The sequence below is a fragment of the Antechinus flavipes genome, chromosome 5, assembly GCF_016432865.1.
Source record: "Antechinus flavipes isolate AdamAnt ecotype Samford, QLD, Australia chromosome 5, AdamAnt_v2, whole genome shotgun sequence".
In the NCBI taxonomy this organism is placed as follows: domain Eukaryota; kingdom Metazoa; phylum Chordata; class Mammalia; order Dasyuromorphia; family Dasyuridae; genus Antechinus; species Antechinus flavipes.
This window is the reverse complement of record NC_067402.1, coordinates 101,065,531-101,091,738: the sequence shown is the minus strand read 5'-3', so window position 1 is coordinate 101,091,738 and position 26,208 is coordinate 101,065,531. Positions and strand designations below refer to the sequence as shown.

Sequence of the window (26,208 nt, the reverse complement as noted above, 5' to 3'; positions counted from 1 at the left end):
GCTAAGAATGGCTTTTATAATTTAAAATAGAATGCTATTGGAACATCATAATGCTCATTCATTTACATATCATCTATGGATATTTTCATACAATAGCAGAGTTGAAACAACTTATCTGACATTCACATAGTTTCTTTTAGTTCTTGGAGCACTACAGATCTCAGCTATAAATTATAACTTGACTGGGTTTTGAGTGCCATGTATGTAAAATTTTTTTTACCATATATGGACTTAAAAAATTATTACCAGTGCATTCCCATCATGTCAAAATAAGAAAAGAGGGAATACGTTTTATTATATTTTTTTCAAGCTCCTGGATTTCATTCAGAAATTTTTCTGAATGAAAAGAATCACTTATAGCCTACTGCATACCGAGTGCCTTTTGAAACTAGCTTCTGCTACAGACTTAGTAATGTATCTTAATGAGTTTAATCTAAAGTTAGAAGACAAAACAACCCTTGTGTGTGAAACTTATTCTGCAATAGTCAACTCCATAACAGCTACTGGAGTTTGAATCTCAATTTTAGTCTTCCAGTGCTGAAAAGAGTTAAAATTAGAAGTGAGATCTCTATTCCCATACAAATTTGCAGCAGATATATTTTCTGAGAACTATAGTCCCAGCAGTGTTTTTCAGGCTTGGATGCAAATGCAAAAGAAATCTCCATAGTTCAAAATTCATTTAACCATGCAATTGAGGAATTTCCACATAACTTTCAGTTGGAAGTAATTAATTTGCAATGTAATGATATGGTAAAAGGCAATTATCAATAGAACAATCTACCTAAATTCTATAAATACTTTCCTTGTGATAAAAATGCTCAATTAAAATCATATGTTTATGTCTTTGGTATTGATATTCATATTTGATGATATCTATCTGTGAAAAGTCATTTTTAAAGATGAAATACATAAAATCTCATTACATATCAGCATTAACAGATTTGCAATTGATTTTGATGATAAGGAACATCTAAGTGATATGTTATCCACTCAAAAAAGAATGGTACTCTTTTTGTAGGCCTATGTTACAAATTAACTATATTTGATTATCATTAATATATTATCTTAATTTATTTAATATTTATTTTTAATTAATTAAATGACTATTTTTATTTTTAAATTAAATTAATTAAAACATTTTAATATTTAATAAAATATTTAAATTTTTAAAATAAAAAATTAATGAAATTTATTTTTTCTCTTTATATAAGTATCTATATAATATATTTAAATTTGTCTTTTATTTCACAAAGCCTAAAATATTTACTCTCTGGCTTTTTATAGAAAAAGTTTGCCTATCCTTTCCCTAGAATTTTGAGGTGTTTAATGATTTGCCCTGAGTCACATAGACAATATGATACATATCAGTCAAGATTTTAGCTTCAGGATTGTTCTTTATCTGTTATACTATTTGTAAAAGAAAATACTAATAATTAGATTTATTGGTCAAACTATAAAATGTATATGAAGGGCTGTGTAAAAAACGAGGTAATTTGATTATAGCTTTTCCTTTTCAAGAGTTTGAATGATGAATAGAAGATAGGATATACATGGGAATAAATGATTGATGAATCCATAAATACAGCTTATTGTGGTTGTGTTGATTTAATTGTATCTTTGTGACTTCATTTGGGGTTTTCCTGGCAAAGATCCTGAAGTTTGCTATTTCCTACTCATTTTGTAGATGAGGAAATTGAGGCAAATGGGTTAACTGACAGGGTTATATGGCTAGTAAGTGTGTCAGACCAGATTTGAACTCAGGAAGAAGAGAATTTCTGATTCTAAGTCCAGCTCTATCTGCGACATCACCTACCTGTAGATTCTGAGTTCCAAATGGTATGTACATCCTTCTCTGGCTCAGCACATACAAAGATCTGTCTTGCTATATATGCTGAGGGTACTGCTCTTTAAGGTCAATTTATTTTGAGTCTGTGGTCCTGCAGAACTGACCATATCCTGGCATTTGTATCTTCATTGTAACTTTTGTTTTGTTGTGGTAAATTGGGAAAGATTTTTTCTTTAGTTGGATTCAGCAGATGTGGGTCATATTACTGGTTCTGATATTATACTATATGATCTTGGTTAAATCACAATCTCTCTACTTCATCTACTCTAAAATAAGAAGTGAGCCTGGATGACCTTTAAGATCCTGTTGTAGTCTAAATCTGTGATTTTACTGTACTAATAAATGGACATACTTCTTTGAACCCGGAATATATTTTGGTCATGACTAACGCAACGTGACAACACTTGAATTGATAAATAAATCAGAAAAGTCTCTCTATTCCTGGTATTTTTCAGATAAACTAGAAAAGATAAGAGAATGGTTTTGTGTTCCCAGGTTTGAAGATACTAAAATGGTAATTCTATTAAGGGACAACTAGATGATGCTAGTTTGAGTGCTAAGCCTGGAGTTGGGAAAACCTTAGTTCAAATCTGGCCTCAGACACTTAACAGCTGTATGACTTTGTTTACTTCAGTGTCATCATCTATAAAACAAGCTGGAGAAGGAAATGACAGACTCCATTATCTCTGTTAAGAAAATCCCAAATGGGGTTGCAAAGAGTCAGAAAGTGACTGAACAACAACCTATTGACAGTTTTTTCAGTTGGTTTCCTTAGCTTTGTTTCTGGAGAAGGTGGTAAAGAAAAAAAAAAAGGCTATGAGCCAGTAACAAGCACTGTGAGCCTCAGGTTTCATTATTTCATTTCATCCTTATAATAGTTTCAACATTTGTACAAATCATATGTTATGTAAAGTAAGGAGGCTGGTGTAGATGCCGTTTAAGGTCTCATTCTCTAAATCTATGATCTCTGACCTAGAGCAATATATTTCTCCACTTTCAATCTCTTATTCTGGATTGGTTCAAGACCTGTCATTAAGTAATAAATACCATATATGATAATATAGTAATGAATGCATTCATTCATTTTATAGTATTTTATTATTAAAGTTCTTAATGAATTAATTGAATTTGATGTTCATAATAACCCAGAGGTCAGATAATTTTTTCCTTTAAAAATAAATTTATATTTGTTTTTGTATCAAATACATTTACAAGTATTTCTCTTAGAGAGTCATGTTATAAAATATAAAATTTAAAAGAGGGAACAAAATAAAGCTTCCTCAAAACTAACTAAACACATCAAAAAAGTATGACTTTCAATTATCTATAACCAAACCACCTTTCTTCCCTCCATTCTTTCCTCTCTCTCTTTCTCCCTCCCTCTCTTTCTTTTTCTTTCTTTCTATACGTGTATTTCTAGCCTAGAAAGAGATACAAGGTGCCTAATAAATTGTGGATGCTTAATTTGTTAATTGATTGATTGTCTGCATGTGTGTGAAATGCTATAAATTGGAGACTTGTGGGAGAATTAGATTAATAAAAAGAGTTTTACAAGCATTTAAGTAACTAAATAACTGGAAGATAAGAAACCTGGTTGCTAAGTTTCTTATTAAGTTTCTATGTGAATTTGGGGAGGTCATAGATTCAAAGCTCATTTGATCACATTTTAGCTCTGTGGCTAAGTGGGCACAGTTTTGTGGAAGATAGAATGAGATTAAGGAAGTGAAAGTTAATCACGTTGTAGCTAAGTCATAATGAGTTTTTTTCCCATGTTTTAAGTGTTCCCTTTTAAAAGATATTAAACATTACCAAAAAAATATAGTTACATTTTAACTGCAATGGCCAAAGTATACATTTTTAGCTAATGTTTAATAAACAAGTCAAAACATTGCCTAGGATTATGCTTTCTTGAGAATATCTTTTTTTTTTTTTCATTTTTAAAGAAATGGGCAAAGGAGGAAGATCAAAATGAAGCATTGATTAAATATTATGGTAACGTGGGCAAACCTTGGGAAGGAAAAGAGAAATGTCTTTGAGTGACTTGATGTCAGTGTGACTTGGACATTATGATTAGTTGATGGGTGGTGACTTAGTGTTTCTTTGTTATTATCACCTAGTCATATTTGACTCTTTTTGGCCCTATTTGGGGTTTTCTTGGCAAAGATACTGAATGGTTTGCCATTGGAGATAAACAGGGTTAAGCAACTTACTTAGGATCAAACAGCTTGTCACACAGACTAGAGTGTACGAGTTTGGATTTGAGCTTAGGTCTCCCTGAATTGAAGCCTTATGTTACCCGTGCCCATTGGGACACTTAGCTGTTATGGAAGGCATCTGCTAGTGGCTGCTAGGGGTCTAATTCTGACCAGCTATAAGGAGACTAAGAAGCAGTTGCATTCTTTGACTTCTTTCCTCTTACCTCCAATTTATTTCATCCCCAATCCACAAGCAACATCTGATTCATAGATATGGAGGTCCTTGGAGAATCCATCTGCCCCTTCACACTTGGGTGTGGTCCTTAACACTTAGCAATCTAGAGTTTCTCTTGGAAGGAACAAAGAATAGTTTTCAGAGGTATGGTCAATGAAAAGGGTTCCTTGTGACAATGATCCTCATTTTCAGCTTGTGGTGATTAATACAGTGACAGAATCTGGGAATAAAGGCAAGTAATGGTCCTGGGAGATAAAGCTCTTGGCTTGGAGTCAATTTAGAAACAATGAGGACCATAAAGTTGATAATTCATGTGTCCCAAATACTTCAATATCTTTTTCTCTGTCACTTAGATATTATTCTAATTGTTGACTCTTTGGGCAGTTTTTAAAAACTGCTTTTAGGCTGTGCCCATGGTAGAAATATTTTAGTGTAAGAATGTATACTTTGACCATTGTAGTTAAAATGTAACCATCATGTCTATTGTCTTTTAAAAGGGAAACATTTAAAATAGTGGTTAAGTTTTTATTGGCTCTCACGTGTAATATAGATGCTTAGAATCACAGAAACTCAGAACTGGAAAAGGCCTTTAAAATTTCCGTGGCTATCGCATATATTAAGCAAGAATCGTTTCTACTGTGTACTTGACAAAAGATTCATAATTCTCCATTTGTTAACAGATCCTTATATTATCAAAAACTCTTAATTTCTTTCTCCTTCCTGTTTAGATGGCGAAGAAGACTTTTAGCAGGTTGGAGATAATCCTTAGTGTTCTGTTACTGGGATTGTTCATCATTTCTATTGCCCTGATTGTGCTTTTGGCTACAAATACTTCAGGAGTGAAAGGTAACAAGACAAAGAATTTTGGTGTTCTTGCTCCATGCTCACCTATTATGGCATGATCTTTTCTAGAGTAGGAATTATCTTCCCTGTATTTTCTAGAAGAGTGATCCCTAACTCCAGAATCTTGGTCTTCCCATGAAATATGAATATGAGAAATTTGAAAATATTATTAAGAAATATTTTCTCTTCTGATGTATTAAATATTAAACTGTGTCAAAAACATTTTATATGACATTCTGGAAGTATGAAAACACACTTAGTTTCCTTTTTCTAGCATTAACATTTTTTCCCCTTTTATCCATGGGGGAGTTATTGTTCCCAAACTATCCCATGCATCATTTTAGTATGGTAGCATATTACCTCTCTCAAAGTGTTCCCAGGTCAAATTAATTTGTGAAGTAATTGCTACATTGCAAACTCAATGGTTCCATATCACATTTCTTTTGTATCCTCCTATGACATTTTGGCTATTGGCTTGTTAAATGTTTGTTGAATTTAATTGATAGCATTAATGACAATAATAAATACTATTCATAGGAAAAAGAATAAATGATCACATAAATAATGTATTTAACCAAAATTTACACTTACAAAATAATAGAGGTGTCCCTTACCTAAATATTTTGTCTTTTGGATATAGGCATGTGAGGAAAAGATATTACTTTTCTAATACTGAGATTGGATCATGCTAAGTTATTCACATTCTTTCAAACTGTCCTTTTATGATGTATGGCACATATTTGTGAAATAGTTGAATAGGAGAAAGGATATAGTTGGTGGATAGAATACAATAATGGGCAGAAGATAAAATTCAAAATCAGATACATTTAGTAGATACCTGCTGTATACAGATCACTGATCTAGGTAATGGCAGAGATACAAGGCTTAAATAATGATCTGACCCTCTAAAGAGCTGAAAATAGAGGGTGGGGGAATGGGGTCTGGTTTGTATTTGTTAGGTGCTTTAAGAGAGATAGTAATAAACAACAGATAGTTATAATATACAATACTGCAGTGTTATAACAAATATTATAATAACACAAAAAACGTAAATGCATTTTGGAGTAGGATGGGATCTGGATCTGTGATGTCATTGATTGCAGGGAATTCCCAGTGAGAAATCTCCCTTCACCAGTATAGATAGCAATGGTTTTGTAATTCATTTTCTTAGAATGTCCTGGAATACTGAGATTTTAAGCCTTTAGGTAGCAGGGTTGAATGAGGCCAGGTGAAGTTTTCTCAAAAAATCTATGAGATGGAATAGGTCAGACCTTAGGCCTAAGTCATGTAATCCCTATTACCAGAGGTCTGAAGGGCCAGAAGGTGGGTCCTTAGGTTCAGGTTCCAGGAAGTCACATGATCTCAAGGCCTACAGGCCTCTGAAGTCAAAAACCTAAGTGTAAACTTCAGGAAGTGATGTGACTCTCAGGAAAATGACAACATTGGTGACCATTGGCCAATAATGGTTATTTCCTTTTTGGTCTATCCAAAGAAAAGACTTGGGTTTTGCTATTTAACAGCTTTACTATTTCTGGCTTGCCGGGTCAAGCACATGTTGGGATCTGAGATGGCTCCCACATGTGCTTGGGGCTCTCCCTGAGGGACAAAATAAATATTTTCTCTTTTTATCTGAAGATGTCTCTGATTAGTTAATTTGGGAAAGGGGGTCTAGCACAGAGTTGAGACTTGAACCCAGGTTATCCTGATTCCAAATTGGCTATATCCATTATGCTAGTCTACTTCTTTTTAATTACATTATAGACTTATAAAACAAAATGCTATGTGAATTAAATGGTCTTTTCCAAGTACTAAGATTCTATCAATTTAAAAATAGAAGTTGAAGGTAATATGTAGAAACCACTATTGAGAAGAAAGCCTTTATAATTATGCAGTTTAAATCAAATTTAAAAAAAACCCAACACTTTTTAGTTGGGAAAAGTTTAATAGCAAGTTGATAAATTTCATTGTTTTTATTAATATTATTCTACAGAAAGTTATCATCTTTAGTAAAGAGTTGAAAATTTTTAATTATATTGTTTTCTAACTCAAAAAAATATTTAAAACTCATTTAGTTTGGGTTCTTATTTTGGGCAACTAGGTGGCACAGTGGAAAGATCTACAAACCCACTTTCAAGGAGGCTGGTTTCCTCATGTAGACTTGATCATTATGTCAGAGTGGAGTCATTTGTATCATTAAAATTGAGGCAATGATATTTCTCCTTCTGTGACCTCAGGCAAAATAATTCTGGGCCTGTTTCCTTGTCTGTGAAATAAGGAATTAGATAAGATGTCCTTTAAGGTCCTTCCATTTCCAAATTATTGACAAATATAATCTAAACAAGAACAACATGAATTGTATTTGAAAAGATCCAAAGAGTGTTCCTTCTTGGAGAATTTGGTAAAAAAATTTTACTTTGATTTATACGTGAGTGTTATGTCATTTTAACAATATAATATGTTCATTTAATATTTTAGAAAGAAAGAAAACTTTGTCATGCTGAAACATCCCATCAGCCTTAGTGTGAAATTGTCAAATGATACCATGTACTGAGCAATCCTGAAAGCAGAATCATTTAGGCAAAGAGCAAGACAAGTAATGGGAAGAAATCTCACTTAGTTCTTAGTTCCAAGTAGCTCTTTGTCTAAGGGAGGAGACAAATTCCTTATTCCTTTTGTGATGGGAGATATCAGAAAGGAATAACACCTTTCCACTCACAGAGACAGACAGACAGACATATGGAGGTTATTGTTTACAAATGAAAATTTGTAGAAAATGACATGATGAAAAGAGTGTTGGTCTTCTAGTCAGAAATTCTTTCAGTAATCTCCTTCATCAGACATTTACTAGCTGTGAGACTCTGGGTACATAGAAATTGCAGAAGAAGTAATGATCTGCACTGGTAGAAGGGATTCCAAATAGAGTGAAATCAGTCTGGTAGGCATTATGCTAAGTGCTGGGTATCCAAATCAGAACAAAGGACTATCTCTGCCTTCAAAAGAGTTTACAGTTTGGGAATATGTAAACTATAGGGTGAGGCACTGCTGTGTGAAAGACCAAAAGTGGGGATGACAAAATATTGTTTGATGGGATTTTTCAGGATGATGAAGTTTTCTTTCTTTCTGAAATATTAAATGAGAGTATCATATTGTTAAGATGACATAAACTTCATGTACAAATGTAAGTAAAGTTTTTTTTTTTTTTAATTCTGAGAAGAAAAACTTTTTGGATCTTTTCAAACACAATTCATGTTGCTCTTATTTAGATTCAGTTTGTCAACGATTGTTTCTAAGAATAGTTTTCCCAATAATGAACTTTTCTGATAGAGAAGTCAGAGAAATTTCAAAGTCCTGCAGCCAGGTGGGAAATGAGATGTTTTGAAAAGATCTCCCTCTCACATTGGAGGTTTTGGAGTTCATGGCTACAACTTCCAGAAGGATAGAGACAGATACCAAGGTGGAGTATCAAAGCTGATGGGTCATGCAGGATGATGATGTTCTTGCTAACTAATCTCAAGTCTGGTCCCCATACATCTATTCACATCAACTTCTTATGGAACTTTGAGCAGATCACTTAAAGGACCTCAATTCCTTTGTGTGGGCGGGTGCTAGACCCTGTTCCTCAAATTAACTAATCAGAGACATCTTCAGGCATAAAGAGAAAGCATTTATTCAGTCCCTGCAGGGAGAGGCCAATATGTGCTTGACCCAACAAGCAGGAAGTAGTAAAGCTAGTTAAATAGCAAAAGACCCAAGTCTTTTCATTGAATAGACTAAAAGGAAGTAACCATCACTGACCAATGGTCACCAATGTTGTTTGCTTCCTGTGGGTCATGTCACTTCCTGTAGCTGATTTAGGGCCTGACCTTTAAAAACCTCTTGGCCTAGAGATCATGTGACTTCCTGCAACCTGGGATCCAACTCCAGATCTTCTGGCTCTGCAGACCTCTGGGAATAGGGATCATGTGACTTTAGGTCTAGTCTGATCTACCCTATCTCAGACTTTTTGAGAAAGCTTCATCTTGTTCACCTTCAATTTCCTCATGTATAAAATGAGGGAATTGGACTCAATAGCCTTTAAAGCTCTTTTGAATTCTAAGTCTACAATCCTCTATCCTCACATTTTATTTTAGTACTCTAAGATTTTGAAAGCACTTAGTCCAATGACTAAGGTAGTACTGGTTTTATTAGTCACATTTCATAGTTGAGGAGTTTAGAGATATTAAAATGATACATGCCAGATCTGGGATTGGAAGCCAGGACTCCTGATTGGGCAGATAGATGGTCCAGTGACTAGTGTGCTGACCTGAAGTAAGAAAACTTATTTTTCTGACTTTAAATTGGGCCTCAGACACTTCACCAGGTGTGTCAGCCTGGGCAAGTCACTTCACCCTGTTTGCCTCAGTTTCCTCATCTGTTAAAGAAATGCCAAAACCACTCCAGTGTTTTTGCCAAGAAAAGCCCAAATGAGATCATGGAGAATTAGAGTAAGAGTGAAAACAATACTCCTGAGTATACTACACAAAGTTGATTCTAAGACATTTTAAATTTATGGAGTGTGTAAGTTCTGAGGATCATAAAGTAAAAATCAAATCATCATAGAATTAATCCACTGAAAAATAAGTAGCAAGAAGAGAGTGGGAGTGAAAAGTTTTTTTGACTTCTTATGTATTTTTTTCCCCCATTTGTCTTACTTGTTGGTTCAGAAACTATCACTACTTCAAGTCCTGAGACAACAGCGACAACAACAGCAGCCTCCCCAAACGTGACTTCTACTACCACCTCCACATCCACTTCTTCCACTACTTTAACTCCAGAATGCCCTACAGTAAACCTGTCAGAAAGGATCAACTGCATCCCTGATCAAACACCAACACAGGTCTGTTTTAATGTATGATTTTATCTTTTAGGAAAATTCCTTACAAACAAGATGGGACCTTAGAGATCATCTGGTCTGATTTGACCAGTTTTTTTTTTTTTTTTTTCTGATTTGAAAGCTAAGAAATGGGGAGACATTAGTGTTCTTCTTAAATTTGCACAGTTTTATTTTTCTGTATTTTTAGAATGCTGTTTGTTGGTCTCATGGCTTAATATTCTGTTTTTAGTTTGAGGATGATTCACTTTGGTTAAATGAATGTGAAGGAGTTTGCCCTGATTCATGAGGCTGACCAGCAGCTAAAGTCAAACTGAATCTGAGTGGGTAAAACACACTTTCCATAACATAGTCACAATGCTTTTTCTGAATAAATCTTCCATCTATCTGGGTGAGAAGAATTAATTTCAAATTCTGACATACATTATTATCTATATGCAGATAACTCCTAAATCTATATATCCAGCATCCATTTCTTTCTCCAACTCAGCTAACTGCCAAGTGGGCATTCCTACCTGCATGTCCCATAGACATCTGAAACTCAACACATCCAAAACAGAACTCAATATATCATCTTCAAACCCACTGTTCTTCCTTAATGTCTTTATATCTGTCAAAGAAACCATGTTCCTTATTCAATTTTTTATTCTTCTTCAGTTCCCCTCATTCCCTCCTGCCTATTCCCCATAAATAGTTGTCAAATTGACTTGATTCTACCTCACAACGTATCTCAACCCTGTTCTTTTCATATCACTACCTAGTTCTGGTCATTATTATGTCTTGTTTTTACTATTATAATAGCTTTCTAATTGATTTGTCTTCCAGTTTCTCCCTTCTCCAATCCCATTTTCCATATTATGTCAAATCGATATTCTTAAAGCAAAGGTTTGACTATTTTATTTCTCTGTTAAAGAAGCTTCAATTTGTCTCTAGGACAAAAGGCAGACACTTCTCTTAGGCAGCTGCCTATGACTAGACTACTGGGCCTAGAATTAAGAAGACATGAATTAAATCTAGCTTTAGACATTTACTAATTGTGTGACACTGGCTAAGTCATTTAGCCTTTTTCCCTCAGTTTCCTTAACTGTAAAATATGGATAACAGTAGCACGTACCTCATAGGGTTGTTGTGAGGATCAAATGAGATAATATTTGTAAAGTACTTAGCACAGTGCCTGCCACATCGTAGACACTTAATAAATACTTGTAAAGGAGACCAATTAGTAGGCTATTATGATAGTCTAGATGAGATCATTAAAAGCCTAAAGTAAGATGGGGGCAATTGAATAGAGAGAAGATTAATATGAGAAATAATGTGGAGTTAGAAACCAGATTTGTTTGGTTACATAGGGAGTTTTAGTAAGGATGAAGAATCTATGATAACACAAGTTTTAAACATGATAACTAGAAGGATGATAATGTTCTTTTTTTTTTTATAAGTCATAAGCAAAAGGGAAAAACCATGAGAGAGAAAAAATGGAAAAAAGAAGTGAATATAGCATGTATTGACTTACATTCAGTCTCCTTAGATCTTTTTCTGGATGCAGATAGCATTTTCTGTCTGTTGGAATTACTTTGGATCACTAAACCACTTAGAAGAAACAAGCCTTTCATAGTTGATCATCACACATTCTTGCTGGTATTATGTACCATGTATTCCTGGTTCTGCTCTTTTGCTCAGCATCAGTCAGTTCATGTACATCTTTCCAGACCTTTCTATAATCAGGTTGTCCATCATTTTTTATAGAACAATAATATTCCATTACCTTCATGTACCACAATTGTTCAGCCATTCCACAATTGATGTACATCCATTCCTTTTCCAATTCTTTGTTATAACGAAAAGCTGCTGCAGACATTTTTGCACCTGTAGGTCCTTTGTGATTTCCTTGGGATACAGACCTAGTAATAGTACTGCTGGATCAAAGGGTATGCACAATTTTATAGACATTTGGGCATAATTCCTGATTATTCTCCAGAATGTTGGATCATTTCACAATTCCACCAACAAAGCATTAGTGTCCTAGTTTTCCCACATTCCCTCCAACATTTATCATTATCTTTTCCTTTCAATCTTAGCCAATCTGAGAGGTGTGAGATGGTAAAATGATAATGTTCTTGATGGAAAACAGGGAAATTTGGAAGAAATGGGAATAGAAGAGTAAGTATTTATATAGTATTTACTATCTGACAGATACTGTGCTAAGTGCTTTACAAATATTAATTAATTTGATCTTCATAATATCTCTTTGAGGTTGTTGTTGTTTAGTTTATCAGTCTTATCTAACTCTTTGTGACCCCATGGACCAGCAAATGAAAGTCTAGATGAGAGAGAAGGTCCTGGATTGAGTCTTGGAGTACAAATATATTTAGGGGGTGTGACATGGTTGATGATCTAGCAAAGCAGATTGAAAAGGAACAATCAGAGGAGAACCAAGAGAGAAAATTGTTACAAAAACCCAGAGAGGAAACAGCATTTAGGAAGAGAGGTTATCAACAAGGTCAGGGACTATGAAGAATTTTAGAAGGATGGACGTCAATAGAAAACCATTTGCTTTGGCAAGTAAAAGATATTGGAGACTGGAAAGAGCAATTATGTAAAACAAGTCAATAATATTGTTTATTGTGATAGATGTGTTTGTTGTTGCTGGTAATAATAGCCTAAAAGACAAAGATGGATGTTTGCCAAGTATTCATAATAACATTGTGAAAATTCCTAAACTCCCTAAAAAATTTGAGAGCATACCTTTTGACCTAAGAAATACTCTTTGATCCAATAAGCCCAAAGGATGTTATAAAGGAATTTTGGATGGTTAACAAATAATAAGCATGCCTTCCTCCTTTAAGCAGAGAGGTAGGGGAATATTGGTTTATAATGTTATATACTTCATCAGATAGCAGTTCATTCTTGTGACAGAATTTGTTGCTTAATTTTAATTCTTTGTTAAAAAGGTAGGTTTAATGAATTGGGGCAGGGAAGAATTTCTTTCCCTCCCACCAGAACTTTCTTAAGTAAAGACAAAAGATACCAATTAAATGTATTTTAAAAGAAATTGTCTTTCCTGTCACAATTTTCTCTTAGGAAGTCTAAGATCCCTCCCCCACCCAATTTCAATATTAGAACTTGCTGAACTTCAGATATCAACCTTATTGCTTTAGTAACACTTCCCTTTTCTTTTCTTTTATTGCTGTCGCATAAGGATAATAAAGTAATATTCTGTTAATACTTGATCATTTTTATTTTTCTTTAAATGAACTTTGCATTCTTTAATTGTGCTTTGCCACACATGATACAGCTTTGGCATTTGTGCATGCTTCCCATGCGTGGTTCTCTTAGAGTATGAAACTCATTACCTTTGACATGAACATCACCATTAGAGGACTTTGATTATGATGAGAGAATAGAAGAAAATGTCAGGAGTCCAGCCAGCCATGAGGACACAGCGTGAGGGCCTTGCATTTGGAAGAGGAGTTTGAGAATTGCATTGAAGGATGCCGAATAGATGGCGGGTCACCTCACAGCAAAACCTTTGTATTTCTTTTAATGCTATGTTAGGGCTGGCTGAATGGACTGGTACTTAGGTGCTGCTTTCGAAAGGAAAGACCGAATGCTATAAATTGGAATGGTTCTTCCAAAAAAAGAGTTTGTACAGAAGTTTTCCATTTGAAACATGAATTCCTTCTATATCTGGAGGGTTAAGGATTTAGATGTGGAAAGGATCTTAGAGTCATTTGATCCAACTTCCTCATTTTATCGTTACAATTGGTAATCTCTTCCTAAGGCATTCTATTTGATTTTTATATAGCTTCAATTTAATCTTATATCATTTATTAGTTCTGTTTGCCTTTATTATGTTCCAAGTGGCTAGCACAATACTAGTACAAAGCTTAATGAATTTTTTTTGATTGATTGATTAGAGAACATTGTGCTAGGTCCTGATGGAGATGAAAATTGGCACGGTGACTTTCATTATGGAGCTTATTTCTAAGTGGATATGAAATACCTACAGTGTTAGCCCTTGAGCCTGTGTTCCAATCAATGTCTTCTTTACCACATCCATTAGAGGATTAGTATTGCAGGTACCTGGAGAGATGAAGGCTTAAGTCTACCTAAATTCCCAGGAAATCAGTAATTAAGTCTTAAAATTTTGCTTCATTTCCTATAAGCAAAGATTGGATTTTCCAGATTCGCTTAAGATATCAGATACACTATTGACTTTAATTCTCATGACTGAGTCAGTTCTTGCCCAGGCCTGACTTCCTCATGATTACCTTTTACCATTATAACACAATGACTATCCAACACAGAACCATGGCAGAAAATAAAATATAATGAATATGTAATCAAAGTACTTATCACATGAGTAAAGTCCTAACAAGTTATCTTATCCTGAGCTGAAATCTGTTTACCCATAATTTACTCTAGTTAGTATTAGTTCTGCCTGCTGGGGACAAATTGTGAGATTATAATTCCTTTTTCACCTGTGACATTCTGAATAGTTGGATACAACTCTAATAATCCATCCATCTTATCTCTTCATTAAACATACCAAGATCTTTCAGCTGATCCTTATATGGCACAATTTCAAGTGTTTTCTCTTTCTTTCTCCCTTTCTCCCTCCCTCCCTCTCTTCTTCTTCTTCTTCTTCTTCTTCTTCTCCTTCTCCTTCTCCTTCTCCTTCTCCTTCTCCTTCTCCTTCTCCTTCTCCTTCTCCTTCTCCTTCTCCTTCTCCTTCTCCTTCTCCTTCTCCTTCTCCTTCTCCTTCTCCTTCTCCTCCTTCTCCTTCCTTCTCCTTCTCCTTCTCTTCTCCTTCTCCTTCTCTTTCTCCTCCTCCTCCTCCTTCTCCTTCTCCTCCTTCTCCTTCTCCTTCTCCTTCTCTTTCTCCTCCTCCTCTTCCTTCTCCTTCTCCTCCTCCTCCTCCTTCTCCTTCTCCTCCTCCTCCTCTTCCTTCTCCTCCTTCATCATCATCATCTTCTTCTTCTTCTTCTTCTTCTTCTCTCTTCTTCTTCTTCTTCTTCTTCTTCTCCTCCTCCTCCTCCTCCTCTCTCTCTCTCCCTCTCTTTTTTCCTCTTTTTCCCTCTCTTTCCCTCTTCCTCTCTCTCTCTTCCCTCTTTCTTTCTCCCCCCCCTTTCCTCCCCTTCTCTTCTCCCTCCTTTTCTCTCTCCGTCTCTCTCCACTTCTCTGTCTCTTTGTCTCTCTCCATCTCTCTGTCTCTCTTTCTGTCTCACATAAGTAAAAGACATTTTAAAAGAAATACAGAAATATATAGAAAGGGGATTGTTAGTTGATGCAGTTGATAAAGTGCCTGGCTTGGAGTCAGGAACTACCTGAGTTGAATCTGGTCTCAGACACTTTACAGCTGTGTGACTCTAAGCAAGTCAAGTAATCCTGTTTGCCTTAATTTCCTCCTCTATAAAATGATTATGAAATCAAGTCCTGTGTGAATGTTTCATGATTCAGGAGAGATAAGTTAGCTGCTTTTCTATTAAAGTTTTCCAATAAAAAGAGATTTCTTTCCTAATATTTTGTGGAAATGGAAAGCAACTATTCAGCTTCTCTTTCACAAAAGATAGAGTCATTTTGAGTGTCCCTGTTTTTCCACATCTCCTCCAACATTGCTCATTATCTTTCCCTGTCATTTTAGCCAATCTGACAGGTGTGTAGTGGTATCTCAGAGTTGTCTTAATTTGCATTTCTCTGATTAATAATGACTTGGAGCATCTTTTCATATGGCTAGAAGTAGTTTCAATTTCTTCATCTAAGAATTTGTCTGTTCATATCCTTTGACCATTTATCAATTGGAGAATGGCTTGATTCCTTATAGATTAGAGTAAATTCTCTATATATTTTGGAAATGAGGCCTTTATCAGAACCTTTGATGGTGAAAATGTTTATGATCCACATTGGTATAAAATCTGTATTCTTAGATTATTGAATAATTGACAAGGGGGGATGCCTATCAACTGAAGACTGGTTAAATAAATTATATGATATGAGTGTGGTGGAATATCATTGTTGTTTAAGAACTGATGTGGTAGCTGAAGGGATAGAGAGGTAGTGGAGTCAGGAAGACCTGAGTTCAAATGCAGTCTTAGACACTTACTAGCTATGTGATCCTTGGTAAGTTATTTAATCTCTGTTTGCCTTAATCCATGGAGAAGGAAATGACAAACCATTCCAATATTCTTATTAAGAAAACTCCATGGATAATATTGGCACGCTGTGACGGTCCATAAGGCGTGAAGAGTTGAAAACAATTGAATGACTAAACCACATTAACAATTAAGAAATGATGAAGGCTATATTTTCAGAGAAACCTGGGAAGATTTGTATAAAATGATACAGAGTGAAGTAAGCAGAACCAGGAGAACAATTTATACTATATATAGAACAATTTATACTATATATATATATATATATATATATATATATATATATATATATATATATATATATATATATATAATGTAAAGACAAAAAACTTTGAAAGGTTTAAGAACTCTGATCAACAGAATGACCAGAGGGCTCATGATGAAATACGTTACCTACTTCCACACAGAGAAGTGACGAACTAGAATATGGAAAGAGAGAGATTTTTTTGGACATGGCCACTGCACTATTTTTTTTTTTTTTTGCTTGTTTATGGATGTTTGTAAAAAGAGTTTTGTTTTTCTTGCTTTCTTAGTTGTAGGGTAAAGATAGGAGAGAAAGAAGGAGGATCTTTGTGAAAATGAAATGCTATTTAATTTAAAAAAAGAAAAAATGCATTTAACAGGATTTACTTAGCTATATTGAGGAAGGATATTCAACAAGGATATGAGTTAATTGAGCTGGGTGAAGTGTCTTTTCCTGTGAATTCCTTGATATGGTAAGCCAACTTAGCATCAGAGAAGACTGGAATTCCATTTAATTCAAGTTGTCAATTCAAATAATGAGACTCTGATGTCAATAGTCCAAGCCTTTAATCTTTGGAGCCAATCAAGTTCTAAGAATGGTTTCAATATCTTTTGAGGGACAAAAAACAAACAAAAGTAATTTTATCTCTTTCCACTATGCTGTCTAGTTATCTGCAATATATATTGTAGGTTATCTTCTATAGTAAATATGTAATTAACCCCATATTTAATTTCTTCATGCTAGTTACATTTATCCTCTAACTCTTCATAAACACTATGCAAACTATATGTGTAACAGCCACTAGAGGGGAGCCTGTTCTCCCTGGTATGACTGGTTGAAAATTTAAAGAATTTTGCATAAACAATTCAGTACTTATTTTGCTATGAAAACATAATTTTTAAATTCAAGCAATAGTTTAAATAAGAATTCCTCATTAACTTAATTGAAAATTCTTTATGAAACAAGATTAAAATTTTTTTCACTTAGTCTTAAATTGATGTTTTTTCTACATCTCAAATATATTAAATATGTTCTTAAATTATTTGTCTTAAGTTTAATTTCTATTTTACCTAAGTTTATTCAGACTATTGATACCTCTACTCATTTCATCGAATAACGATTTGAATTTAGATGTGGCTTAATCTTTCCAAAATATCTCAGTGCTTGTACTTTTTCATCTTCTACATCTGCAAGAGAAAAAGATTGGACAAGAAATTTTACTAGGTCTCTTTCCCCATTTTCTATATAAACTAGAATCGAATAGTCAAACATGTACTTATTATCATTTTAAATCTATGTAATACTATACTGAAGATTCATTTCTTTAACTATTGTGTGAAGTCTCTATATATGAATACATATGTATTTGTACATACATATTTATATATGCATGTTTATTCCTTTTTCATTTTGAACCTTTAAATATATTTTGAACTGACAAAACAGTTCTCAAGTACAATCTCTTAACCCAGTTCTGGGTTGCTTCCATATAATATTGGTTACAGAATATGGTCAGAGAAATCCATTTATTTTAATGTCAGCCTGAGCCAGATATCATTAACAATATAATTTTCTTTCTTAGAAAAAACAAATCAAAGAATCATGTGAGAAAAAGGGAAGTATAAAATGATGGACGATGTGACATTTTGTGTTATTTGTTTCATTACTCCTTTGAATTGCTACCATATTTCTCAAGAATACTCATAATTGTAATCCATCCAAGATTTTATGTTTGAAAAGTACTTTAGGATAGGAGGTGAGTAATATTAGAGTCCACTATTGACGCTTAGTCTGACATGATTCTTTTTGTTCCAGGCCACATGTCACCAACGTGGTTGTTGCTGGAGCCCTCAGGGACCAGTAACTGTTCCCTGGTGCTACTTCTCCAAGAAGTATGGCTATCAGATAGAGGGTAGTAGTAACACCAATGCAGGTAAGTAAACCAATAGAGGAGAAAAGAATCTATAATAATCCTGAGGGTGGACTCAGAAATCATCCAGCAGATAGAACTGCAAGCATGCATTGTGTCTCCTGCATTGTCATATTTACCATGGAAATTAGATGGAACTTCTCATGGCTAAGTGTTTTGATTCTTGAGGATACAATAATATTGGAGCCACGATTTCAACTTTACAGAAAAACCTAACAGAAATCAAGGATGTGCTTTTGTGAACTGTGAAGCATTAGAAATGCAAGGTCATTTCTTTATAATTGATAATGGCAAAAACTAAGCAGAACTATTCCTGTCTCTAAAGCAAGGCAGGATGGAAGAGACAGAAGAAACACAAATGGATCCTGATCTCTGAAAATACTTGGTATAATTGCTGTTCTCAGGAAGTTATAGTCTTGAAGTTAACTTGTAGTCAAGTTGCAGTAATAAAACCAACATACATTAGAAATTTTGAATCATAGATATAGAAGGGACATTAAAAAGTAGTCTATTCCTTCCCCCATCATTTTACAATTGATGTAATTTTCCTAAGATTACATAGGTAGTAGGTGAAAGAATCAGAATTCTAATTGGAATCTTCTGTTTCCAAATCCAGTTCATTTTCTACTTCCATCAAACTGCCTCTCTTAAATATGTGATAAAGCATATTCAGAGTGAATCTATAAGTGCTGAGAAAACATGTACTAAAGCATTGTCCAATCCAGAAGATTTATCACCATTTTCCAAATTCTGACTCAATAGTAGTATGCATATATGACAGTATTTATCCATCTCTTTCCCATTTCTTTTGAAAAGCAGTCCTCCCTCCTTTCCTCCCTTCCTTCCCCCTGCCCCCATTGTTGTTCCCCTTCACATTTTGAGTATTTATGTTAGAGAGGTTTGATAGTCATCCAGGGCATGCTTTCTCTTTTTTCCCCTTTAGGATTCACAGCCCAGTTAAGCCGACTCTCTACAGCTTCGATGTTTGGAAATGATATCGCCAATGTCATCCTTGAAGCAGAATACCAGACTTCCAATCGCTTTCATTTCAAGGTTTTAGATTTTTTTTTTGTTATTGTTCATCTAAATGAAGGTGAAAATGTCCCTGAGAGATTTAAGGATTAATGATATATAGCAATATGATCAATAGGATCTTGAGGCTGGATGGACCCTTAGAAATCATCTAATCCCACCTCTCAATTTAGAAATGAGATAACAGGCCTGAAGAGATTAAATGATTTGTTTTAGCTCACACAGTTATTGAGAAGCAGAGATGGAATTCTGATTCAGCTTGACTCACAATCTAGCTATCATGACGTTATTATTCTGTAAAATACAAACAAGATAATGGAATTTTTTTTTTTTTTTTTGTAGTTAATAATGTCAGCGACTCCACAATCAGGAGATACTCATATGTCCCCATGTTTGATAAGTGAGATGTGATTGACTGATCCTGTTCCCTTTGTGCCAAATGAAGTGTTTTAGGGAGAAATGAATTGGGAAGTTGAGTTCTAAAAGTGTCAGATAGTGCTTTTCACATAGCAGGTCTGGATCTGCGATTTTAGTAGTTTAGGGAACTCTTAGTGAGGAAAATGTTTCTACCAATGCTGATTAACAATTCTTATGTAAATGATAGTTTTAGAGGGTTGATTAGAGGCACTGTGATCTTCCTTACTGAACCTAGTTCTCTAACCACTGCTCTGTACTTCCTCTTGTATCTATTGAATTGAAAAGCTATCTTTATAGAATCATAGTGTTGATTTGTAAATAATAATTTTCATTTTCATGAGAGAAATTTATTTTAAACAAATAAAAAAAAGTCATAGAATTTTAGAAACTATCTGATTCAAATTTTGTCTGAAAAGGCATATATCATTTAACATATCTTCTCTTGAAGATCTCTGGTGAAGTCCTCTTGAGACAACATATTCCATTTTCTATATCTTTAAATATTAGGTTATTTGTATTTGAAATAAACTTAAAATTGCTTCTAAAAAAATCAAAGACAAAAACAGCCCTCCCCCTAGAGTTGTATTTTCTGACTGCATTTCATTTTAGTTCTTCTTTGTTCATTCCTTTGGATAGATCCGAGATCCCAATGATGTCAGATATGAGGTCCCTCATGAACATGTCCGGCCATTTACTGGAAATGCAGCTAATAATTTGAACTATGATGTGAACATTGAAAAGGAGTCATTTAGCATCAAAGTTATCCGGAAAAGTAACAATCGTGTTTTGTAAGTTCTGTAAGCCTGTGTAATAATTGGGGACATTGGAGAATATGAGTAAGGGACTCTAAACATTTGAGCATGATCTGATTAGTTTTTAGGTTAGAAATGCATGTAACATCATTATGTCAGGGTTTCTAAATATAAGATTTTTAAGTTTTTCTATCTTTATATTTTTTCCTTTTCTTTTTCTCTTCCCCAGTAGTCGTTTTCATTTAGTTACTAAGTAGAGTCTGTACCTTTGTTTTGATCAGAAGATACTGATCTTGGAATTGAAAAAAAAAATGTCTGATAAGTTATTCTTTGCCCTTTAAGAATCTGAAAGTGAGATGGGTTATATTGTCATATCTCAGGGATGGCTTTAGAGGATAGAATACATTCTCAGGGGGGGAAGTTGAATTGGTGTAACATATCTCCCCTATTTTAACTTACTATATTAACTAATTTACATGTCATCTACCAACATTACAACATATGTTGTAAAACACTCTACTAGGGTCTTGAGGCAGATGCAGATGGAGAAAGAGATCGTCCCTGCATTATGGAACTTCCTGGCTATACTTTGGATTTTCAAAAAATTCTGGGAGCAAACAAAGGGAAATAAGTCTTGAAAGGTTTTGAAAGAAGGAGAAAATATGGATTTATGGAGTAGCACATTTTAAGCAAGGAAAAAAACAAGTGATATGGAGGTGGAAATGGGGAGGAAGAAATAGATAATGTCTTTTCAAGAATAGAGGAGCTATGTGGAAAGTAGTAAGAGATTTCAATATGCTTCCTTCAGAAGTAGACAGATATATAAAAACATTAAAGATATGAATAGAATATTAGAAAAATTACATGTGCTAAACCTATGGAAATTACTAAAAGGAAATTGTAAGGAGTATGCACATTTTCATTTCCATGTGGCACTTCTATGAAAATTGCCCTGATAGAAAGGCAGAAATACTGAGTACATTTTTTACTGATCACAAATAATGAAATTATAATTAATAAAGGAAATTTGAAGAAAAGATTCAAGCTTAAGCAGAAACCAAATAATCCTAAAGAATGAATGGTCAGACAATGATGGACAGAATCAGCTATACCCAAAGAAAGAACACTGGAAATGAATGTGGACTACTTGCATTTTTGTTTTTCTTCCCAGGTTATTTTTACCTTCTAAATCCATTTTTTCTTGTGCAACAAGAGAACTGTACGGATCTGTGCACATATATTGTATTTAAGATATACTTTAACATATTTAACATGTATGAGACTGCCTACCATCTAGGAGAGGGGGTGGAGGGAGGAAAGGGAAAAGTTGGAACAGAAGTGAGTGCAAGGGACAATGTTGAAAAATTACCTATGCATATGTTCTGTCCATATAAAGCTATAATAAAAAAAAAAAGAAAGTGATCAGAGAGTAATGAGAAATATGGTTGATGAGATGGAAATGAGACTAGAGAATGAGGAAGAGAATTGGTGGTGAAGGTTAGGATAAGAAATGAGAATTCGAAATGATGAGCAATAGATCACTACTATTTCTTAAGCAGAGGTGTTTCAATCTGAATGATATTTTAGAAAAAATGTTACCATTTCTTTGGAGCTAGAAAAGCTAGAGCTGGGAAACAATATCTGGGGGCTAAATAGCCATACGTGTGAAGTATGAAGTCCCATGATTGAATGGGACTGTAAGACCATGGGTAGATGGCATAGAGCAATATCCATGGCCTGGGAATTGTCTAGAGAAAAATTAGCTTAGCAAAGATTTATGACAAAATAAGGATTCTTTAGTCAGTATAAAAGTTTTCTCATGTAAAAGTGACCTTTGCCCCTTACCTTTCTATATTACCCTTGGATGTATTAGGCAGTTAATAATTATTATTTGGTCCAATATAATCTTTTTCTCTCTTCTTCATCTGTGTCCAGATTCGACACTAGTATTGGGCCTCTCCTGTTTGCTCAACAATACCTGCAGCTCTCCATCAAGCTACCCAGTGCTAATGTATATGGCCTAGGGGAGCATGTTCACCAAGAGTACCGTCATGATATGGCTTGGAAGACTTGGCCCATCTTCTCTCGGGACAATACTCCTAATGATGTAAGACTTCAGAAAACATTTTTCTGTACCCAGTCTCATAATGTTGCAGAATCACAAAGTTTCGGAATTCATCTTGTTTAACATAAGTGATTAAGGGTCATTTCTAGCATTTCTTTGACAAGTTGTTAGTCTTACCCCATCAAACCCCTGAATCAGCCTTTAGTATTTATCTTGTTTTTTCTTTGCCTTTGTCAATTATAGGGGAAATGGTATTAACATATTAGAATGCTGGACTATTCAGAATGTGGCGGTTATGTATATTATATTGTCAACAATATATGAAATTACCACTCATTCAACCTATCAGTTAAAAAGACTACTAGCTTAAACATTGGCTGCAAATATATACTTTTTCTGAGAGGGAAGGATGGAAATGGTAGTAAGAATATAGCAGAACTTGTTCAGACTAGTATGGATTAATAAAAATAATAATTAGCATTTATATAATGTTTAAGGTTTACAAGAAGGCACTTTACAAATAGTATTTTATTTTATCTTCATAACAATCTTAGGAAGGAGGTGATACTATTATCCCCATTTTACAGATGAGAAAACAGAGATTGCCCAGGATCTCATAATCAAATGTATGTAAGAGGAGAATCATGAGCCCAGGCCAACTCCTAAATGAAAATTTGAGATTATTTGGATGACAAATTTTTTCTTTTGGACAGCATCTTGCATTTCATCCGCAAAGAAAACTCCTGATATGACAACTCCCTCTACTGGTACAGATCAAGCTAAATTTATTTGAAAATTATAGCCTTAGAAATCCTCCTGGGCTACTGAGATGATGAGGGAGTTTACTTAGAGTCAGACAAAAGAGGCAAATAGCTGACATAGTATATAGAGGACTGGACTTAATGTCAGGAAGATCAATGAAATAGATTCTGCTTCAAATACTTATGAGTTGTGTGAGTTATTCAGTTATTCATCCTGAACTTCAGTTTTCTCAACAGTAAAATGGGAACAATAATAGCACCTACCTTGCAGAGTTATTGTGAAGATCAAATTACTTTGTAAACTTTGAGGTATCATATAAATGTTGTTGTTGTTGTTATTATTGCATTTCAGGGGTAGGATTTGAAGCTGCCTCTTTCTGATTCCAGGGTATACTTGCCAGCAACTCTACCATGCTGCTTCTTTCATATATTAATAAACCTTTAATTTCGATCCTTCATATTTATCAAATTCATTTGAAGGATGAGTCTCCTTTGGCATTAGCTCCTCCATCCAGCAATTATGTTTGTCATGCAAATGTTCTTGACTGATTGAGCCAAATACTCACTCTTTCTAGTATGTAGTCTGGTGCATTGTGACTTGTTGCTGTTTTGTGTTTCTTTTCCCAGGGCATGACTAATTTGTATGGAGCGCAGACATTTTTCTTGTGCCTTGAAGATACAAGTGGATTATCCTTTGGAGTTTTTCTGATGAACAGCAATGCCATGGGTAAAAGACTGGATATTCTTAAAAGAAAAGCATTTTAAATCTTATTCTCCCAGTGAGTTAAAGAGGATGCTTGCCTTTAAGAATCCCTGAAGCATCATCTTCAAATACTCCGCCAGGTTGTGTCATTTGCAATATGATCTGATGACCCAGCCAAGCTATAGCTTTGGTTAATTAAGACCTTTGTCTACTTGAGAGTTCCCAGGATGATTTCACACAGAAAAATTATTCAAAAACTAGTAGCCTTAAGGTTTTCCACTATTCGCTGATGCAGTTTTTTTTTTGTTGTTGTTGTTAAAAATCCATAGAGATAGATTCCATAAGATATATCACCACTTGTTTCTGCATTATCTTCTATGATGATGTGGTAGGGAATAAGTTTGCATTTGCATAGTAGGTCAGTATGAGCTGTGCTCCAGTCAGTAGGATTAGAAGCAATAATAAAAGTCTAGGCAGATATCAATGTCAGTTTATCTAAGGTCATGAGAGTTCAGGCTATTTGAGGAGGACAAGGTCAGAATCTGAGTTAAACAACCAGAGGGGATGTGAATTTATTTGAACTTTTGCTTCAAGGAAGCTTTTTGATATTTTTTATCCCTAGTGAATAAATCTAAAACTTGACTTCACTCTACTGGATGAGCCCTACCATAGATGCCTACTTTCAAGGGATGCTGGTCATTTATAACAATTACTATGACAAGAAATCACCTAAATTAGTGTCTTAAGTTTTTGTCCTCCATGAGTAAGGTCAGGACATTTTCTCTCAGACAGTTTGGTTGGATTAAATAAAATCATAATGAGCAGTAATTGTATCTGGGGAATATCTCTGTTTATCTATTTATCTATCCATACATTCACTCCTTTATTCATCAATTCCTTCCTTCATTTATCTATCCATTCATTCCTTGTTTTATTAATCTTTTTTTCATTTATCTTTCTCTCTCTCTCTAGCCATCTATGTATCACCTGTCTATATATGTATCTATCCATCATCTACCTATTTATTTGGTGGGGAATGGTTGGCCTGCCAGGAGATACTTTTATTTCCCCAGAAATCTTAGTGTTTAGCCCTGTAGAGTTTGGGTAAGAAAGACCAGGAGAGATTCACTATGCTGATGGAATCTTGAAGACTGACATGTAGGAGAAATGAGTATTGCCATAGGAGTAAGTTTACTAATTATTGCTGCCTTCATCCTCCAAGGGTCATGGTCAGTGGCCCTAACACTGATACTTTGATATATCTCCTACTGATATCATGTGTTGAGATTCCAGGTGCCATACCTAGTCATAAACATTTTTCTTGTAACCCAAACCAAAGATAGGAGAACATTGTTTCAAATGATGACCTATTCAGTTATTTCCTGGTATAAATACAACATTGATTTGTCCATTATTTGCATGATTGTAATTCTTATTTTCTTTATTCTAATTTCTTCTAGAGGTTGCCCTTCAACCTGCCCCAGCAATCACTTATCGAATCACCGGGGGTGTTTTGGACTTTTATGTCTTCTTAGGGAATACTCCAGAAGAGGTTGTTCGGGAATACCTTGAGGTATATTGAAAAATGCTTAATTGGATTGAAAGCTAGAAGGGACTTTAGACATAACTGAATTCAAGCCATTCATCTTAGAGATGAGGAAACTACAGTTGGGACAGATGAAATGATTTTTTCCAGAGCATGCAATAAGTAGAAGTGCCAAAAATATGATTACAATGACTGTTTACTTAAGAAATAGTAACATCAGTTTAGTAAATCTTACTCAGGAATGTAGCATATGGAAATTTTCTAGTGCAGAATTTATCACTTGGTGTAATTTGTTGGAAAGAAAACTGGATTTTGACTCATAAAACCAGAGGTTGAGTCCTAGATTGACATTTACTAATGAGGTGACCTTGGTCTAATCATTTTTTCTTACCTTGGTCTTTATTTTCCTTACCTATAAAAGAAGAATGTTTGTATTACTTACTTCACAAAGTTATTGTTTGAAAAGCACCACAGACATGAACTATTACTATCATTTGTTATTTGCAGGAGGTTGGCTATACAAATTTTGTAGACTCTCCTGGCTGTTTCTTCTTTTTTGTTTTCTCCTGTTGCATTTTGAAACTTTGAAGATCTTATGTCTTTTAATTTCTCTCTTT

At 34.5% G+C, this 26,208-nt stretch overlaps 1 protein-coding gene across 1 annotated transcript in view; it reads left to right on the top strand.

Annotated features, from left to right (window-relative positions):
- The first annotated feature begins 5,004 nt into the window (after window positions 1-5,004).
- MGAM (maltase-glucoamylase) overlaps window positions 5,005-26,208 on the top strand; it is a 168,320-nt gene continuing 147,116 nt past the window's right edge. The window contains exons 1-8 of the mRNA XM_052000129.1: window positions 5,005-5,122; window positions 9,823-9,995; window positions 18,201-18,318; window positions 19,259-19,368; window positions 20,401-20,552; window positions 22,452-22,623; window positions 23,970-24,069; window positions 25,506-25,618. Coding sequence (XP_051856089.1) covers window positions 5,005-5,122; window positions 9,823-9,995; window positions 18,201-18,318; window positions 19,259-19,368; window positions 20,401-20,552; window positions 22,452-22,623; window positions 23,970-24,069; window positions 25,506-25,618 — 1,056 coding nt within the window. The remainder of the gene's footprint in view (window positions 5,123-9,822; window positions 9,996-18,200; window positions 18,319-19,258; window positions 19,369-20,400; window positions 20,553-22,451; window positions 22,624-23,969; window positions 24,070-25,505; window positions 25,619-26,208) is intronic.